Genomic DNA, 16,024 nt, shown 5'->3' with positions numbered 1-16,024 from the left:
AAGCCGTTCCCTGCTCTGCTTCCTCGCGCATTCGGCTCTGCCGTGTCCCCTTCCGGCAATGGCCCTGCGCTCCTTCTCCGAGGCCTTCCCAGCCCTTCCTCGCAGACTCAGCTCTCACCACACTTCCAACTTGCAAAGTTTCTTCTTTCCCTTTAATGCGGGGGAGGGCGGAGGAGGGCAGAGGAGGACTGGGGAGCGAAGCGTCCGGGGGGTTGGGTGTAGTGAGGCAGGCGCCTCTCGAGGAGGCCAGGCCGGCCGGAGACTGGCTCTGGTCTCGCATATCGCTCTGGTCTCGCATATCGCTCCTGGGACCTACGGCCGGGGCTGTCCAGGGCATCGCCCACGCACAGCTGGAGCCCAGGCCTCAGACCTCCACTGAGCCCGGCTGCGTCAGGTGCTGCTGAAGGAGCTGGATGTTGTGCAGCAGTTTCTTCTGGTGGCCAGCCAGGGTGATGCCCAGGGCAGGCAGGTCTCTGGTGGGGAAGGAGTGGATCAAGTCTGGGCCCGCTTCTCTAAGATCCCAGGCATGACCCCTGGCCTGGGCCCAGAGGAATCCCCACCCCACCTCTCTCCCTGCTTACTCCAGGCCGAGCTGGACCACATCACTGAAGGTGCAGAGGCCAAACTTGGAGAAGTTTTCTTGGTAGCACTCCAGTCCAATGGCCAAAAGCCAGGCCTGGGGTGAGTCCAGAGAAGGAAAGTCCAGGGCCACAGGGTTCAGAAGGGCCTGGGAAGGTCTAAGTGAGGGGAGGTGGGTGTCAAAGTCTCCCCTTCATCTTAGCCCCCTCGCCTCAGTTTGTTTTCAGTTGGTATCTACCCTCCCTGGTTGTCCCAGGCTCCAGCCCCAATCTGCAGACCTGTCCCCAGGGCCACCGTCAGCCTGTAGAGTGTCTGGCTTTCGGATCATCTTGTCAAACGCAGCCACCAGCTGGTCAAAATGGGGCCGCTGGGTACGGTCCTTCTGCCAAGTGTCTAGCATGAGCAGATGTAGTCCCGGAGGACAGCCTGGAGGTGGGGGAAGCCGGAACTCCTGTTCTATTGCATTTAGCACCTGGGGGTTGGAGGAAGACCGTGGTGAGGAGAAGCTACTGCTAGTGGAAAGGAGTATCTTGTTGGTTAGGTCAGTGGGTGGGCTGGGATCAGGCGGAGCATGAAGCTGGAGCGGGGAAGGGACTTAACGATACGGAAGCCAAGAGAACTTCCGGTGTGAGCAGATTAGAGACTAGAGGCTAAGAACCTATGAGTCTGTGAGGCTGGTGGATTGGAAGGATGGGGGCGGGGGATCAGCAGTGTCTAGGTCAAGAGCTCACCTCCTGGTCACTCATATCCCAGTAGGGTCGCTCTCCATAACTCATCACTTCCCACATCACTATCCCAAAGCTCCAGACGTCACTGGACGTTGTATGTTTTCCGTGAGCGATGACCTCTGGGGCTGCCCACCGAAGCATACAACTTGGGCCCTGAGGGGTGGGGTTAGAGATAACAGCAGCAATAATGATCTCAGTGGCCGCATTTATTGAGCGACTGCTATGTGCTCACATGTCTGCCCGGCGTTCTCTCCTGGATGGAGCCCTGGTGAGCCCCATCCCTTCAGACACTGTGATATGCCACGGGTGGTTCAACCCTGGGTCCCAGCTGGGTCTCCAGCGCCCTCTGGAAAAGGCTGAGCCCCCCAGGCAGTGCTCTCACCTGAGGACTGTGGCCAAGACGAGCCACTTTGCACACCAGGTGGCTATTCACCAGCACGCTGTGGGCAGAGAGGGCACGGTGCACGAAGGCGAAGCTGGACAGGTACTGCATGGCTGCGGCCACTCCTCGCTGCATGGCCACCAGCTGCAGGCTGCTGAACTGGCCCTCCCGCTGCTGAGGGGCAGGGGGGCAGAGCTCAGCCTCCAGCAGCGGGGTGGGAAGCCTTGACCTGCTGCACAGCCCAGCAGGTATCAGCATGAGAGGGAGCGGGGATTAAGGAATCAGAAAATGGCCTGGGAACGAAGGATGAAGACCAGCGGGGGTGGGGGAGCAAAGATATAGGGCTCTGTCTCCTGTCTCCGGGACAGCTGAGCATTGTAAACCTCCCCGGACCCCAGGCTTCCCCAGCCGCGCCTCCCGGCCCCCAGGCTGGACTGACCCTGAGGAAGCTGTCCAGGGGACCCAGCTCCATGAGTTCCGTCAGCACCATGAGGGGCCGGCTCTTGGTGACCACGCCCTCCAGCCGCAGGATGTTGGGGTGCTGGAACTGGCCCAGGACTGCAGCCTGGCCCAGAAAGGTCATCTGGAGGCTCTCGGTGCCTCCAGCCCACAGGGCCTGGATGGCCACAGCCTGTTCCCGCCGTCCCCGGGGCTGCAGGCGGCCCCTGCGTACTTCACCAAAGGAGCCTGGGAGGATAGGGGCAGGTCGGGGAGTATGGAGGAAGGACTGCAGGCTCACGGTGTCCTGCCCCAGTTTGAAGGGATCCCGTCCCTCCCATCCCCTTTCTCTGCCCCTGCACACCTGCCCCAATGACCTCCTCGATCTTGATACACGTGGGATCCACCTCCCTGGTAAACTCCCGGATGGCCTGGCAGGGGTCCTCGTACGTGGAGGGGTCGATATAATACTTCACCCCAAGTCCTGTGGGCAAATGGGGTGCGTCATGAGGGCGCGGTGCAAGGCCAGGCTGCCTGCATACTGGGGGGGGGGGCGGGTGCGTGCCCTCTTACTTACAAAGGCAGGGTCAAGGGCTTCCCCTCAGCCTGGGGGGAAGCTAGCCTTGCGTGCTGTGCTCAGCCCCCAGCTCTTGGTCTGGGAGCCCCCCCCCCCCACCCCCGCCGTCCTGGCCCGGCCCCTCCCCACCCCACACCTGGACTGCTGTACTGCTGCAGTTGCTCTGTGTAGCCCGTCCCACGCCGCTTCCTGAGGACAAACCAGAGTCCTGGAATGACTCCCTCCCGTTCTGTCCCCCTTTCAGCCCCCACGCCGGCCACCCTCAGGCCAGGGGTCTGTGATCCCTCCTTCCCACCTGGGCACGGACCCCAAGGGAAGGGGCCGGGTGGCAGGAGGTGGGCGCCAGTGGGGGTTTCTGCGGTGGGCTGCGGGGCTGCAGGACGTGGGGCTGTGCTGCGGGGTGAGCGGTGCTCAGACACGGCCGGAAGGGGCTCACCTCCGGAACACGACAGCCAGCACGGTGATGGCCGCCAGCAGGAGGAAGGCCAAGGCCCCCAGGATGGACCCAATTACCAAGGAGAGTCTCTCTGGCAGCTGGGTGGACAGCTCACCTGAGGAAGCAGCCACCCAGGATCACTCGTGGGTAAGGCCTTCCCTGCACGCACACCTACATACCCCCCGCCCCCCACCGTGCACCTGCTCAGACCCACCCACAGACCCAAAGGCCAGCCCCTCAGCCATGAGACTATCCTCAGCCTCCTGGCCCACACGATCTCTAGTCTGGAGGGTGCTGGGTGAGGGGTCAAGGCCTGGAGGGCCCCCCAGGCCTCTCCTCACCATTCCCTGGTGCTGCCCCCTCCCCATCCAGGCTTCCTCTCACCTTGAGGCAGTGTCTGGAAATAGACCTTGCCCCCGTAGGGGCCGTGGCCTGCGGCAGTCCGCGCCCGCACCTGGAAGCCATAGATGTGGCCAGGGCTCAGCTGGGTCACGGTGGCCGTGTTGGTCTCGCTGGTCAGGGTGAAGGAGTGGGATTCATCTTCTGCCTGGGGGTGACAGCCGTTCACTCCCTGCTGCCCAGTCTGGCCCCTCAGCCCTGCTCCCACCCCCAGGCTTCCTGGCACCTCTCCCCCACCCCTGGCCCCACTGTGGGGCACCCCCTCTCCTCCCCACCTGGTCGTAGTAGCGGAGCTGATAGTCCAGGATATTCCCGTTAGTCTGGTCTGGCTGTGGCCAGGACACCGTGATGCTGTTGGATGCCCGGCTCACCTGGTGCAATGCAGGGACTGCAGAGGGAACTGGGGTGTGGGGGGTTAGTAGGAGGGTCTCCAGGGGCCCCCCCGGCAGCAGGAGTGGGGGAGGGGGCTGTAAGGAGGCCAGGCCAGGTGTCAGGCAGAGTAAAAGGCTCACCTGCGTGGCTGGTGCTGACATTGATGGCGGCAGCCTGGGGAGGGTCGGGGCTGAGCTCTGACACCCCGTTCACAGCCTGCACCTCCAGGATGTAGGGCACATGTGCCCGGAGCCCCCCAACTAACACTCGGCTCTCAGTCAGGCCCCTCTGGCGGGGGTCGAAGTGCACCTCATCCCTGCAGCGGCGACAGGTGCCCGGGGTGCCCGTGCCAGGCTCCTGGTGGCCTCCGCATTCCTTGCACACGACATTGAAGAGCAGGTCCCCGCGTCCCCCCAGCTCCTGAGGCAGGCGCCAGTGCAGCATGAGCACTGAGCCTTGCACCTCGAACCAAAGCTCCCGGGGAGCTGAAGGCGGGCCTGGGGAGGCCGGCGAGGGTGGGGGCAGTGAGGAGGGCCAGGGAAAGGAGTCGTTGGGGTAGAGGTGGGGGAGGAGGGGTGGGCATGATGGAGGAAGTTAGGAAGCAGGGGACAGCAGGTGGCCCAGAGGGGAGGAGACCAAGAGCATGGGGTGGGGACCACAAAGCGGAGGTGGGTGGGAGGAGGGGTAGGAGGTGGGCCAGTGCAGATGGAGTCAAGGTGAGAAGGCGGTGTGTAGCAGGGAGGGAGAAAATGAGGGAACAGGAGAAAAGTCACTGCAAATGCACACCAGCCCCATGTGTAGCCCTCGGGCTCCCCTTCTCTGCCGCCCCCAGTCCCATTTCCACCCCCTGGGCTGGTGGGAGACTCACCAGTGCAGGGGGCCTCTGGGGGGTCGGAACCGGCCCTGTAGAAGCCCTCAAGGCAGGGGCAAACAGGCGCCGCAGGGTCGGGGGCGTGGCTGCGGGCTGGGCAGGGCAAGCAGGGGGCGTTCCCAGCCGTGGCCTTGTAGGAGCCCTCGGGGCAGGCTGAGGGGCAGAACCGGGTGAGGACTTCAGGCTCACTCCACTCACCGCCTCTGGAGCCCCACGTGCGTCACTCGGGCATCCTCCCAGCCTTCCACTCCCCAGGGAGGTCTCTCCTTTCCTCCTGAGACCTACCCCCCACCCCCTCTTCCCTCTCTCCCTCACTCAGGCAGATTACTTCCACCAGGTGACTGGGGTGGGAACTGCATTTCCTTGGGTGGAAAAAGTGAGGTGCGGTGGGGGACTATGGGCAGGGCAAGCCCCTGATATAGGTGTCTGGCTCGACGGTGTAACCTCCCTCTGCAGAGGCCTTCCGCAGCCTCTACCCTGCAACAGAAGCATCCCCCTTGGCTGGTATCCACTGCCTTCTCCTACCTGCATCCTGGTCACCTGGCCCTGTGAGGATCACTTCCGAATTACATGGCATATAGGGACAAAGGACCCACCCCAAGATCACCCAGGGGTGTGATCTCCATCACTTCCCAGGCCTGCAGCCCCAGGAGGCTCAGCAATGTGGAAGTCTCCAGAAGGTTCTAGAAATTTGAGATGAGCCTATGACACCACATTTGTGTGCTTTAGAAAATAAGTCTGGAGAAAACAAGAGTCCTTTCCTAAAATAGCTTATTCCTGAGCTTTTGGAGGACAAAGTAAAGTTTGGGGTATTCAGCAGAGGCGCCCAAAGGTCGGGAGACGGGTGGGGAGATCTTGGGCAAGTGCACAGCGGCAGAATCTCACCTTGGCAGGCCTTGTCTCCGCGGGCGGGCTGGTGCCCCGGCTGGCAGCGGCAGCCTCCAACAGCTACCATCCACTTGCCCTCCCCATTGCAGTGCAGCCTGGGGGGGCTCCCCCCGGCCTGTCCCCCACCTCCATCCTCCTCTGGCTCTGCGTGAGCCACACAGGTGCCCACGGCGGCCACCAGGGAGGCGCCTCCGGCCCCACTGGCCTGCGTCTCAGGGAAGGAGGCGAAGGCGCGGAGAACGGAGGGGCAGGTGTAGGAGAAGAGCTTGACCGCCACTAAGGCCAGGCATGCCCCCGTGTCCTGGAAGGCCACGTAGAAGCCGCGCTGGGTGAGGGGGCCGAAGCTCCTCTCTTTGACATTCAGCTGCAGCCCGGCCCGCTGCCCAGCGCCGCGCGGGCCCACGGCCCAGGCGGAGGAGGCGGGGAAGCTCTCGTCCGCTGCAATCGTGTCCACCTTGGTCCAGCGTTTGAGGTGCCAGGAGGAAATGCTGTCGGGGCCATCGGGCTCCTCCGCCTGGCGGTAGTAAAGCGTGAAGGTCTCCCGGCAGGTGCCCCCGGCCACGCCCAGGCTGGCACACGCCCGCACGGAGAAGTGGAGTCTGATGTGTGCCCTCTGCGCTCCTCGTCGCTCCACAAAGTGTGTCTGCAGCCAGTTGTCCTGCCCGGTGCCCGGAGGGGCCCCTGCCACATGGCATGCCTCGAAGGTCCGAGTCAGGCGTCGCTGGTCATCCAGAACGCTCACTTCATCCCACTGTAGGGAGGGCGGCCGGGGAGACACTGTTAGCTGCATGCAGAGCGGGGTAAGAACACGCAGAAGTCCTGTTCCTCTCGGGAGAATGAGTCTTACCCCATTAGTCTCTACCCAGGGCCTCCCTCCCAAGTTCCACACTCTAGGAGCAGGGTGGGGGAGGTGCGCTGGGGTCAGGAATGCCACTCACCCCGCCTGGTGGGTAGGTGAGCCAGCCAATCTCGGATGTCTCTCCAGTGGTGTCCAGAAGCACCTCTGCCCAGAGATAAGAAGGGACACTCAACGGCCAAGCCTCCGGCCGGTGCTGCTAACCCTCACCACATTCCCATGAGGAAAACAAGAATTCCCCTCCCTGGTCCTTTGAATCCACCAGCAGGGGCACAGCTGTCTGTCAGGAGCCTTTCTCGGAAACCTTCCCCATCCTTTGCCCCTTCTTGACGTCTTCACTCTTTTCTGCCTTTTCTGAATCTTTCCCATTTCCCACCCACGGTGGCAGGTAGGGAATTCTCCAGTCTCCCCTCCCTCTTACCTTCCAGAGCCAGAACTGAGGACGCCAGCCCCAGGACCCAGAGACTGCACACCATGCCCGCCACTCCGCTCCCTGACCGGGCGGCCCCCTCAGCAGCCATGGGGCATCTTCAGGGCTCCCACCATTGCCCTGGCCACCACCCTGCTCCCAGGCGGGGCTGCCGCTTTGTAAGACTGGGGGTCTGCTGCCGAACTTGTTTCCTAGGGAGACACATGGGACCAGAAGAGGCAGGTGGCAGGGAACTCCACTGCTACACAGATGGCCCAGACCCCAAAACCTGACGCTGTGTCTTGTCCGATAGCTCTCAAACCACCCCAGCACCAACCGAGGGGTAAAGGCCTGTAGGAAGCCGACTTTCTCCTGACTCGCGCCAAGTCTGCCATCTTAGAGGGCCATGTGATGGGTCACTCCCTCCCTACTTCCCACAGGTGACCCATCTCTGAGCATTTCTTACGGCCCTCCCTTAGAGCACAGGGTAATTCTGGGCCAGTCTTACCCTTTTCTTCTGGAAGGAGCTATTTCAGTTCTTTCTCTTCATTTCCTCTCCTCTCCTCCTCCTACGGCCACCCTGCGTTGGAAGTCAGAAGATTCTTCTCATTAAAACAAGCAGAGTAGAAAGCTGCTCCTTCCCTAAGGACACACGATTCCCCCTCGCCAGCACCTCCTGACCCACATAAGACCTGGACCCTCTAGACATTGCAAAGAGGCAGTGAAGCAAGAGGGAACACAGGAAAGAGCTGTGGGGTATGATGGGAGGGAGGGTGGGGGAACAGACGTGAGAAGAACAGAGGCGTAAAGATGCCGTCTGAGGAGTGGAGAAGGGGTTGAGCTCTGGGGGACTGGCATGCCTACATTGTGAACAGAGGTCTCCTGTCCACAAGGGGTACACTTCTATGGCATGCAGAAAAATAAATGTATGCCACATATGGGAAAAAATGCTCCTAGCACGCTCACAATGAGAGGACAGAATGGGGAAACAACAGTGGCATGCCATCTTGTCCTAGGAGATGAAAAATGCCCTGGGTTGAAGGAAATGTGAGAAACAGGCTCTCTAGATTCACGGCGCTTGTAAGTTCAAACTGGTGTTTTCTCTTGGAAGGACACTTGGCAATGTCTAGCTAGCAGCTTCACTTCTGAGAGTTTGTCCTTCAGGTACTGTATCCTTTTTTTTTTTTTTTCAACCTTTATTTATGTTTTGAGAGAGAGAGAGAGAGACAGAGTACAAGCAGGGAAGGAACAGAGAGAGAGGGAGACACAGAATCCGAAGCAGGCTCCGGGCTCTGAGCTGTCAGCACAGAGCCCGACGTGGGGCTCAAACTTGCGAACCGTGAGATAGTGACCTGAGCCGAAGTGGGATGCTCAGGTGACTGAGCCACCCAGGCGCCCCGGTACTGTATCCTTGGATCTGGTTGCACAGAAGTTCAAACACGGATATTTATTGCAGAATTGTTTGGAAGGGAAAAACCTGTAAAGTAACTGTTCATCAAGAGAAAGATGGTTAATAAATTACGGCACAACCTTAAAAAAGAATAAGGACAACAGTTTATGCACTGATTACAAAAATAATTTCTAAGGGTAAGTAGTCCATGCAGAATGGTATAAAGTGTGTTCCCAATTGGGAACCTAAAAAGGCCATCCCTGTACAAGCACACCCCCATGGCTCACAAGCACATGATGAGGGGGCATGGCTGCCTCCAGGGTCACGATGAAGACCAGTGGGCTCAGACCTGCCTTTGCTCATTGGTCTAGATATTAGTGGGGACCCATTTCTCTCCTTGTGACTGAGTCTCAAAAGTCCGCAAGTTGCATGGACCAGAGCGGTACATTCCATTTATTTCTGTGATGAAGAAAATAAGAGGCAGGTTGTTCAAAGCCGTCAAACTGAGAGAGAAAAAAGAAAGCCATTGGAAACTGGAACCTATTTCCTCCAGGACAGTCATGGCCAGGTGATCCACACCGTCATTGAAAACTGCACATTTCATAATGAGGTCAAAATCAAACTACTGCACTATTTAACTTCGGTAAATAAGAAAGTCATAATTTGATTCCTGCTAATCTAATTTCTCTGGCAACGCTGGCTGTCTTGCAAGATGAAGCCTTCAGTGTCACCCCCACGTGGTTGTCATGAAAGGGCACAGCTTTTGCAGCTGTGTGGGCTGGTGCATAATGGGTATCTGCCCATCAGCCACTGAAATTTCCCTTTCATGCCACTAGAACCCTACTTGTGAGATAGAGTTTAACTTAGAGCATATAGCAAGTAAGAAGCATTTCCAAATCACCCGGTTGTACACCTTAAACTTACACGACGGTATATGTCAATGGTCTCTCAATAAACCTAGAAAAAAAAGGAAGCATTGCCATACGGCAAATGATTCCTGAGAAACAGAGGTTCTTTGCAAACACTGTCCTCAATGCTGCTAGAATCATTCACAGACTAAATGTTTCAAAGAACAGGGAGACCGTGAAGCAAAAAAGCAGGGCCCCACCACCAATGGCTGCTCGGTAAATATCCTGAAGGAACTCATGTTGTGGCTACATCCCCCAAACTCTCTGTGGCTTAATTTGGAGACATGCTTGTCACACCAAGGCAGACCAGACTCTGTCCAGCGCTATAGGGTCTTTAGGAATGCTGTTATCAAGAACTGAAAATGCCAGCAAAATGTCTTTAAACAAGGAAAGCTATTATATCATTTGCCCAGCAGATATTCTCCAAAATAGCCTCTTTCAGGCAGAAGATGGATGGATTCTGGAATATGTGACAAAGAAAAAACTGTAAGCACTGTGTCTTCTTCAACTTATAACTAGACAAATAATCATGGAGAAGGAATAATAAACACTTTGGATGCATCTCAATGAATTTTTGGTGGGGGGGGTGGGGGAGACAACAAGAGGGAAGAGATATACTGCAGATCATATCAGCTGCGCAATATGGAACATTCTAGAAGATGAGGGACGGCAAAGTATTTGCTTTGATGACCCACAATACAAGCAACACAGTCGCTTGTGGCTACAATAGGGCGTGTATGCACAGCCTCAGCGTGCATCTTAATGACAACATGAAGCTGGCCTGTCTCCAGAGGATCCAGAAAAGAGCAAAAGCAAAAGCAATTAGAGAACACGTTAAAGCCACTCAGCTTCTGTCCTCAAGAGGCATCAGGAAGAAAAGAATTAAATGGAGACATTGCGTGTGGATTGCCACTTTCCAAATTTTGTACAGATTTTTGCCAAGAACAAAGATATTCATTAAAAAATGGTTGAGGATCTTCAAGTACCCAGAAGTGTCCCTTGCTGTCCGAAGGGACCTCTTTTCGATGTGGATCCAGAAGACTGAAGGTTATAAATGAGTTCTTTCAGAAAACAAAAACTGGTTGAGTGAGACTAGGAGGTTAGGTCAATTCTTGCTTATCAAAAAAAAAAAAAAAAGATATATTCAAGTCTTTTCCTTTTTAATATATAAAAAGAACTTGGGTGTATCTCTATGGCAAGAATAAAAATTAGGAAAGAGGAAACTTTAAGATATGGAAGAAACTGCTGTCAGCTAATTCCTACCACCGCAGATTCTTTTGAAAGAAGTTTCAAAGGCAGAAATGTAAGTGACAAGAACACGCGCTCCATCCACCTGCCTGGAATACTAAACAAGCAGGACTTAGAACTTGATTTTCAAAGGTGCCTTCAGTGGCTGAGGACTAGGACATCTTTCCGCATTTAGTCTAGGAGTGTGTCCTAGAAGCAGTCAAGGGCATCCCTGTTGCAACACAGGTGGGGGGGAGGGGACGGGGGGGAGGGGGTGGTGTGAGGGTGGGCCTGCTTTGGATCCCTCTAACTTCTTGAGCTCCTGAAGGGAACCGGTCCATGCTGAGAAACCCTTGAAGCCATGAAAGAGCAGAAAACTTCTCCCAATCAGGGAAACATTCACATTTCAGATGTGTGTATGGTTTGAAAAACAGAACACCAGAAGCAGCAGAAATGTGGATGGAAAATGGAAGCTCAGAAAAGAAGACTGATTAGACAAAATTTCATATGACAAAAATTGCATTCTATGACTTCACATTTTTTTTCTCAGCTTCTTTTCTACATATATCACTTTACATCTTTTCGCTATAGTAGACACACTGCATCCACAAGCCTGCTACATTTCTTTGGTTTATAAAAATACGACAGTTCGTAGGCATCAGAATTGTGTTTTGTTTCCAGAAACTGGCAAAGATGAAACATGTGTAGACTCTTAGCTTATAAATCACAGCTTCTGAGTTCTGTTATCTTTAAAAATGAGAGACTTAAAAATACATTACATGAGTACATCTGTAAGAATTTAAAAAATTAACTGTCCTCGAATTGAAATGTTAAATACGGTAATTTTATGAACAAACGGAGATGGCTTAATATAGTTTATGCACCTCGATCCACAAAATGAGTCTTAAAAACATTAAGTGATATAAACCTTATGAATAAGCTTGAAGGAAGGTATGGCAGAAAATACACTGAGCCGTTAAGACTGGTTCCTTCCTGTAGGAGGGAGAAATGAAGGATAGTAGGTGGGGGGTTATTAACTATGTCTTAGGTATATTCCAATGGGTTTCCTTGTTACAACGAGCATATCTCATTTTTACAATTAAAACAAAATCTCATCATGACCATCGAAACAAAAAAAAAAAAAAAAAAAGGAAAAGATTTTCAAAACCCAGGCTAACCTAGCGTATGTTTACATGTTATCCTCCCCCCACCCCCTTTTTCTCTCTGGGTTTCAAAATAATCTAGAGATTTTCATCTATGAGAAGAAAGCAGAGAGAAAGAGGCAGTAGGCGTTGGGAATAAATGAGCAAAATAACTTTATCCCTGGATTTTCTTTAAGCTTCTCTCCGAAGAAGTTCAAATTGCCCCACTGACAGTACCATGCTTCTCTTACTCGGTCCTAGGCAAAGGACTGCAGCTTTCAAGGGGGGGCCAAGGCGGCTGGACACTCAGAGCACAAGACAAGGGCATCGTCACTAAGTGAGCCCAGACGGGAACATTCGGAGAGGCAAAGCAGGCTGCGGGGCCCAGCAGGGCAAGGGAGGTCCCAAGGGCAAAGGGGCCAATGGTTAATGTGTGGTGTGACAGGTCCTCACACCTGTTAGCCACAGGGTCAGCGTGGGAGGGGTCAGAAGCACAGTCCCTGTCCTCGTCCTGTTCTGCAGCTGTTAAACGCCCAGGAAATTCCAGGATAATCCTTGCTCAGCTTAATGCTGCTGCCTCTACCCTTTAATCTCCACCTTGGACATGGTCTCAGTCGCTGTCTCTTGGAGCTCTGGCTGCCGGCCTTGAAAAGGATCCCTTCAGCCCTTACAGCGGCATCCAGAGCACACAGTGAGGACGTGGCTGTCCTCTGGCGCTTCTGGCCCCTGCTGCCCTGGTGGGAGAAGCCAATTTGTGGATTACCTAGCAGAGGAGAGTCCTGTGTCCCTTGAGGCCTCCAGCCTCCAAGAATGTCCCCCAGAGCACGCAGATGCAGACGAATGTGCCTCCCACTCCCAGGCTGTGGAGCTGGGGGAGGCTTTTAAGATGCAGGCAGTGTCTGGGAGTGGCAGACAGCCACTTAGACTGAGCCACTCTGGCTGTGCACGGACCACGGACACACGCATGGCTTTGGAAAAGGGCGGAAGGGAGGATGTTGGTGCCGTCAGTACGTGTCCGCGGGAGAGGAGTACATGGAAGAGTGTAGAAGTCCCCAAGAGCCAGGACCAGTGCCCGTGGGAGCAAGTGCGAGAGCGTGTGAGGCAACGTGTGTGAGGCGAGATGGGTGCAGGGCAGCACGCGTGCTGGGAGGAGTGCGTGTGCGTGTGTGTGCGTGCGTGTGTGAGCATGCACATCAGAGCAGATCCAGAGTGCCCTCATACTGATGCCCACGAGCCCTTCTCCTCACCCTGGGTCTGTCCCCACTCTACCCCCAGTGGGCCTGTCAACTGCCCTCTACCCCAGGAGTCGCTGCTGCCGAAACATCTGGGCTGGGAGAGTGCGAGCTGAACAGGAAAGAAGAGAAAGGGAAACCAAGGCTGCCTCAACTCCCCAACCCCGCCAACCTGCCTCCACCTAGTGGGAGGGAGTGCGGCGGGGACATGGGACCTGGGGCCTAGCTCAGGAGAAGGTGAGGAGCTGGAAAAGCGGCCGGCAGAGAAGAGGAATGTTCCAGCCCTTCACATGCTCAGACCACTGGTGCCTGTTGCTCCTAGGCACTCTGGTGACATAATCGTCACTGCCAGCCATCTTCTTGAACCCTGAATGAACCAACAGACTCCCAAGGAGTCCCCTCTCTAGGCCACTGGGTAGGTACACAGAAGCCCCCACCCTCGCCTTCCTGCAAGGAAAAAGGGCCACTGCTCTGAAAGAACCAAGCAGCCCCTCAAAACAGCACCCTCAGGAAACCACAAGTCCCAATCAGGCAATGCCCATTACCTGGACATCTCCCCGCCCTGCCAACAGTTCCACAGCACCTTCCCACCCAGCCAGCATCTCCCCTTCTGGAACCTGAGTCAAGTTCTCCTGGCGGGTGGAGGGCCTGGCCCCGGCTTAACTTATTGGGAACAGGCCCAGCCGCTTCTCTCCACCGGCACCGCCAGGGACATTACAACATCAGCTATGCTGGGCCCAGGCCAGCTCCCCCAGGGATGGGAGGGGCGAGGGTGCCAGACAGCCAAGATTGGAGGGTGGGGGTGGGGGGCAGGTAGGGCCAAGCACCCAGATGCAAAGCGAGGGGGTGGAGCTGGGGCAGAAGCAAGCCGCAGACTTTGGTTGCAACTTGGGGGTTACGGGCCGGGGAGCACGAACGGAGCCTTCTCTCCGCTCCACGGCTTAGGGGTGGGAATGGGGGTGGGGGAGCCGGGGGCAGGCGTGGGATCAACGTCCTCGCCCCTCCCAGCTCCGTGGGGATTGGAGAGATGCCACGGGAGTCAGAAGGGTGGGCGATCCTCTTCGGAACGCTGGGGGCCCGGCTTGGCGAGGACCCGTACGTCAGGACCCCCAAGCCAGAGCCAGAGCAGCGCCTCGGGAGACACAGTGGGGGATCGCAGCAGCGAGGGTGACAGTGGTGTCAGTGATGGCTGGTCAGAGGTCGGGCAGCCAGCGTGGACAGTTTCGCACCCCTCACGAACCCACCTTCGCCTTGGGGAAGGACACTCAGCACTCCCCCAGGGGGCCCCCCAGGATCTGCAGAGGCCCGGTCTGGAGGGCCCCTCTACTTTTGCAAACCTGGACGCCTCTGTCCCCAGGCACACCGCCCCCCCCACCCCACCCCCTCAACGCCGCCTGGCACCCCGGGGCTCACCTTCCGCCGGCCGCAGGCTCCGCAGGTCTGCGCCCCCCACCCTCCGAGGCCCCGCGGTGGAGCCGCGGCGCCCGCGTCTCCGCTCGGGTGCGGGGACCCCGCTGCCCGCGGCCCGGGTCCGCTCGCCGCCGCGCGTCTCCGGGGTTCCGGGGCGGCCGGGGGGCGGTGGCCGGCGGCGGGGGCTGCTCTGGAGGCGGGGCGCCCGGGGATCGCGCGGGGCCCGCGTCGCGCTGGCCGTCGCCGCGCTCGGTCGCGGGTCCCGCCGCCCGCTGCTCGGCTCTGGAGCGGCGGCAGGGGCGAGCGCAGCCCGGCCCGCCCCCTCCGCGTCCCTCCCAGCCCGGCCCGCCCCTCTCCGGCCCCTGCGGCCGCCCTCCTTCTCCCCTCTTCCGGGGAGCCGAGCCCGCCCTCCCGGCCTGGGCGGCGATGCGCGGGGGAGAGCGGGGTGGAGGCGCGGGGCTCGCCCTGGGCCCGCCTGAGCGCCGGGCGGGGGCGCCTCCTCCTCCCGGCCGCGCGCGGCGGGGGGACCGGGGCGCCGGGGGAGGCGCGCGCGAGGGGCCCGGAGGGCGCGGGCGGCGGGCCGAGGTGTTTAGACCCCCGGGCCGGGCGCGGGCTCGGGTCCCCGGGAGCGAAGCGCACGGGCGGCCGGCCGACGCCCGGGGCACCGCGGGGCACGGCGGGGCAGGGCAGGGCAGCGCGGCAGCCGGCCCGAACGCCCGCGCGCTCTCCCCACCCCTGCTTTTCGGCTTCAACTCTAGGAACTAAACCCGCTGTTTTAGTTCCTACTCAGGTTTAAACTAAGGTGGGCGTGAGCTGCGAAGAAGAGAAAGAAGGAAAAGAAGGGGGTGGAGGGAAAGACAAACTGAGAAATCTCGGAGGGTACGGGGGTGGGGTGGGGATGGGTAGGCAGCAGTGGAGCGGTGGCGGGGGGGGGGGGCGCATCTGGGTTATGAAAGTGTCTGTGATCTCGCCTTAAACTCTTCCGCCTCTTCGTGACCCTGGATCTTGGTCAACGTTGGGGCTGCTGACTCCACCCTCCCCAAAGGGCTGGGAAGCCTGGGTCTGAAAGGGGAAGTCCAGATGTAGGTGCCTGGCTTTGCATTGCCCGGGCAAGTCGTGCACCCCTGGGTGGCTCCACCTCTGCCCGCTCCCCAGGGAGAACCTACCCACAGGGATCTGAGGCGTTGGGAGGTGCCTGGAAGGTTGGAGGAACCGAGGGGGCGCCGCGAGGAAAAATGTTTCCGCCCACCCCGAGCCTCTCCTCCGACCGGGGACAGGATTTGGGGGGTCTATTGTTCCGGTCCTACAGCGCTGAGCCGGGGCTTTCCCACGAAGTGCTGCTACCACCTGCTGGTTCTTTCAAGGAACACAGGCGACTGGTGGAAGTCCCTCTGGCCTTTCCCCCCTCCTCCCCGTATCACCGGGTGGCATCTCAGTTCTCCCACTTACTTACTTCGTTTATCCAAGACGAGGGAAAGCGCTAGCTAGCTGCAAACGGGCTGATCACAAAAGTGGTACTTAAGGAGCATTCAGAAACCGAGGAAAATTGTGAAAGAGATCTGTGAGCCAACAAGCACAATAAAGGAAACAATGCAACTCATTAGAAGGCACCTGGGAGAAACAAACCGGCTTTAATGAATTGGCTGAATGAGTGATGGAAACTGTAAGGCGACTGAACTAGTCCCCACTTGGCAAGGGGGTTGTTCCCTCTCGATATCTGCAGTCAATTAATAAGCCTAATGATGTTGAATGATTCTGCATTTGGGCAGCTTCGAGAAGT

General features: G+C 57.6%; 1 protein-coding gene across 5 annotated transcripts; it reads right to left on the bottom strand.

The window, feature by feature from the left end:
- Positions 1-130: 130 nt before the first annotated feature.
- On the bottom strand, positions 131-15,458 carry EPHB6 (EPH receptor B6). Of its 5 annotated transcripts, XM_023250649.2 has the most exons (19): positions 14,248-14,534; positions 8,288-8,423; positions 7,444-7,515; positions 6,948-7,147; positions 6,609-6,673; positions 5,668-6,421; positions 4,780-4,935; positions 4,052-4,408; positions 3,815-3,939; positions 3,525-3,687; positions 3,141-3,255; positions 2,841-2,893; positions 2,492-2,611; positions 2,129-2,376; positions 1,690-1,863; positions 1,311-1,460; positions 858-1,051; positions 582-737; positions 131-473 (listed from the first exon to the last, which is right to left on the bottom strand). In XM_023250649.2, exons 4-19 carry the CDS (start codon positions 7,045-7,047, stop codon positions 365-367), a joined length of 3,039 nt encoding a protein of 1,012 aa, XP_023106417.2. In that variant the 5' UTR covers positions 7,048-7,147; positions 7,444-7,515; positions 8,288-8,423; positions 14,248-14,534; the 3' UTR covers positions 131-364. The 5 variants fall into 5 exon arrangements, with proteins under 5 accessions (XP_023106417.2, XP_044908832.1, XP_023106419.2 ...); XM_045052897.1 differs by lacking the exons at positions 8,288-8,423; positions 14,248-14,534 and adding an exon at positions 15,411-15,458; XM_023250651.2 differs by lacking the exon at positions 8,288-8,423 and having other exon boundaries at positions 3,815-3,927; positions 14,248-14,538.
- Positions 15,459-16,024: the final 566 nt, after the last annotated feature.

Source organism: Felis catus, chromosome A2 (assembly GCF_018350175.1).
Source record: "Felis catus isolate Fca126 chromosome A2, F.catus_Fca126_mat1.0, whole genome shotgun sequence".
NCBI lineage: Eukaryota > Metazoa > Chordata > Mammalia > Carnivora > Felidae > Felis > Felis catus.
Note: the sequence above shows the minus strand (reverse complement) of the source record. Positions and strands in the feature narration are given on the sequence as shown.